Source organism: Oryzias latipes, chromosome 6 (assembly GCF_053564925.1).
Source record: "Oryzias latipes strain Hd-rR chromosome 6, Olatipes_Hd-rR_3.1".
NCBI classification, from domain to species: domain Eukaryota; kingdom Metazoa; phylum Chordata; class Actinopteri; order Beloniformes; family Adrianichthyidae; genus Oryzias; species Oryzias latipes.
In genome coordinates this window covers 9,029,530-9,032,908 of record NC_136242.1, presented here as the reverse complement: position 1 = coordinate 9,032,908, position 3,379 = coordinate 9,029,530, and the positions used below count along the sequence as shown (strand labels likewise).

The window sequence follows — 3,379 nt, the reverse complement described above, 5'->3', positions numbered from 1 at the left end:
GCTATTTAAAGCACCTGATTTAAAATGTACTCTCTTTATTGCTCTGAAGTGTGCATTGCCACTGAAAGTGCCCTAACAGCCCTAGGGGCAAACCACTTCCTTCATAGAATAAACAAACTCTGCACAGACGCATGCATTTCTTCCATTTTTTATTATTAACCAGTTTTCTCAAAAAAAATTAGGAGTCAGAAAAATGATCACTCACGATTTCTCTTTTCCTCTGTTCGCTATTTTAGGATTGCTAACTCAATTGCTGAACATAGGAGAATATTTTTGGGATGACTCTCCATGGGGGTTGAAATGAACTGTCCCAAAGCCCCTCCCACTGGGCCTGGCATTCAGGTACAGCTCCCTCCCTCCCTCTATAAAGCATCCTATGTTAGCAGTGGGATTTCTAGACTCATGGCAGAATCTTTACAGAACTTTATTAAAAAAAAATAAAAAAAACACCTAACCCCCGGAGGTGCACCTTCCGTTTGAATATTACAGCCAAAGGTAAGTGACTCTTCAGATTATTGTAATGTGTCTGTCAGACTTTCTTTAGGACTTTTGGATTAAAGTGATGAAGCATTTAAATGTCTTAACATTTAAGAAAAGACTCACGTAAAACATTAGATCGTTGCAAGATATCCCACAATATTTAGAAAATGTCTATTAAAATGAATTTAAAGAAAGTGAGTCAAACTTTTACTCAATCAGTCAGGATTAATGAAATGATAAATTCCGAGCATAAACATGGTTCTTGAACGTTGTTTCCCTGCAGCTCCAAGCCAGAATGAGAATCTCCCTGCAGACGGTCCTTTGTTGCTGCATCTTCACAGCTGTCCTGCCACCAGTCAAAGGGGCCACAGACGAGCCCGACACCACCCTGAAGAAAAGGTGGGCTGTCAAAAAATTCAGCAATTTGTCCAGATACTGTCTTCATCAAAGTGTTTTTTGTTTTTTTTTAAAATGTCTAATTGTTTTCTTATTTCCTATGTTCACATTTTATGGTATGTGTTGCTCTCTAGTAAAGTCATGAGTCAATCAAAAAAAATTTTTTGTTTGTATTTACTAAGTATTTAACTAAAATTAAGGCAAAAAACAAAACAAAACAAATGTTGCTAGGAATATTTTTTGGAGGAACTGAAAAGGCTCTGAGGTTATTTTTCAAAAAGCCCCTGTGTGTATGATAGAATGCAATTTCTCTTCCTAAAAAGCTTTGCATTCATGAGCTACTTATTAACTATGAAGGTCAACCAAGCAGGTTTTTTGGTTTTTACAGGTTCAGAGTTTGGCTGCTGAGCCACACGAGGAGAGAGACGCATCACAACCTGATGACGGCTGAGGAGATGTCTCCTGACTTTCATAGTGGGACTCTGCAAGACAGGACAGCTCCATCCACATCGTTGAGGTAAATTTTTAATCCAAATTTTGATAAATGAAGCTATAAAAAGAGTTGATGTTTTCCAACATTCATTTAATGTTACGTTGGTTTTAAAACTGAAAAACTACATTGTCTGTCTGTTTGCAGTCCACATATTAGACCCAAAAGGTCAACAAAACCATCCGGCTGCGCCCTGATCACCTGTTTGTACCATGACCTGGTTCATCTATTGCATGAGACAAACAACAAGCAGAGAGAGCCCTGCGCCCCCCTAAAAAAGATGGGCATAAATGGTTACGGACGGCGCCGCCGCTCCCTCTCAGAGGTGTCCGAGCTCCCAGTCATGAGCGGGTATGAGAAGAGATGCTGTGAAGCGCTGCTGCAGGAGAGCAGGAAACGCACAAACCCGTAGTGGCCAGTGGGAGGCGTGGAGACTTGCAAGCAAACTTTAGTTGGGCTCGTTTGCCAGCTGCAAGTGAAGACTGAGCCCCTTGAGAAGTTTTGTTCCACAGATTCACACCAAACACAGTGAAGGGCAGCTGCTCGCTCTCCGCAGCCCGTCAGAGGGAGCTCAGGTCACTCTGGGTGAACGCTAATTTAATAAAAACTTGCTAGACAGGATTGCACAGACTTGCCGAGGAGCAGGTTTGAACATCAGTGAAGCTTATGGATGAGTTTGGACCACAACTGCTTAAAAAATATGTTTGTTTCTTCTTCAGCGGAGACACAGGCTTTCTTACACTTATGAACTGAGGAAAATGCCCCAAAACTGCTAATGTTAAAGTAAAAGGAAGATGTGAACTACTTATGTGCAATATAGACAACGTGTACCTATCCTATAGATGTTATAGTTAGAAAAATGTAGTTTTTTTTTATCAGTATATACAACTGCATTGTGAGAAATCATTAGTTTTACACATTTAATTATGAATTAATAGCAGAAATACAATCAAACCATGTTTATTTTAAGTTAAGTGATGTATCTGAGGTGCCTAAATAAAGTTGTCTGTTTTTCTTATGAGTGCGTGCATTTCATCCTCTTGGGAGTTGTTTGACAGACAGCTGGAGGGCAGGTTCAACAACAGACCTGTGCTGCCATCTAGCTTTGCAAACTCAGCCTGAGCTGCTAAACAGCACATCAGAGATCAGCTTCAGATCTGGCATCCGACGATGTCGTCACAGTTCAGGCACAAATCTGCTCAAATGTTTTTCTGAGTCAAACACCAGAGGGTGTGATCCCATCCAGCTGTTTGAATCCACCGGGGGAATTTGAAGAAATCACTAGAAACACGATCACCTGTTAGATGGTGAGCGTGCCGGCATTAGTCACTGTTTATCTCTGTGTGAATGGCCTTTACTGTGGTCCACATTCCATTCTAAAAATAACAGGCTGGATGTCTAAAAAAAGACCACAACTGGATTTGTCTCCGAGTGCTCAGATCTAGACATTGTGCAATTTGTTCTGGATTATTCATGTTCTGGCAAATCCTGTTTTCTTTTGTAGAAATCAAAGTCTGTGTGAGGACCAGACAGGGAAAATTAACACCGAATTTAACCTCCGCTAATTGTTCGCAGAGACTTTAGATGGGCTGATGATAAACTCAAGAACTGAGAGATTATTCCTTTCAGAAAAAGGAAATGTTAAATCAGCAGAGAAAAGATAAAAAACTCCAGATAGAATAAGAGTGGACTGGGGCTTTTTTTTGTTGTTTTTCCTCAAAACTTCTAATATTAAGAAGAGAATTAAATAATACAGCAAAAGAGCTCAAATACATTGGGTGCAGAATCGGGCTGCTGGACATGTTTAAAATACTAAGCAGCTTGTATGTATTGGAGAAAAAAAAGTACCATGGCAAAAAAAACAAAACCTGCCTGGCCGAAGTTATATCTTGACCCCAGTTCAAACTTTTCATTTCTGGCAGGTAATAGTTTAAACGCTGCTCGGCGGTGCAGTGGTTGGCGCATTCGCCTCACGGAGAAGGGTCCCGGTTCAAATCCCAGCTGGGTTCTTTC

The 3,379-nt window shown here is 40.6% G+C and overlaps 1 protein-coding gene across 1 annotated transcript; it reads left to right on the top strand.

The window, feature by feature from the left end:
• Positions 1-775: 775 nt before the first annotated feature.
• admb (adrenomedullin b) lies at positions 776-1,778 on the top strand. Its single transcript, NM_001104892.1, has 3 exons — positions 776-879; positions 1,265-1,393; positions 1,514-1,778. Exons 1-3 carry the CDS (start codon positions 776-778, stop codon positions 1,776-1,778), a joined length of 498 nt encoding a protein of 165 aa, NP_001098362.1.
• The last annotated feature ends 1,601 nt before the right edge of the window (positions 1,779-3,379 follow it).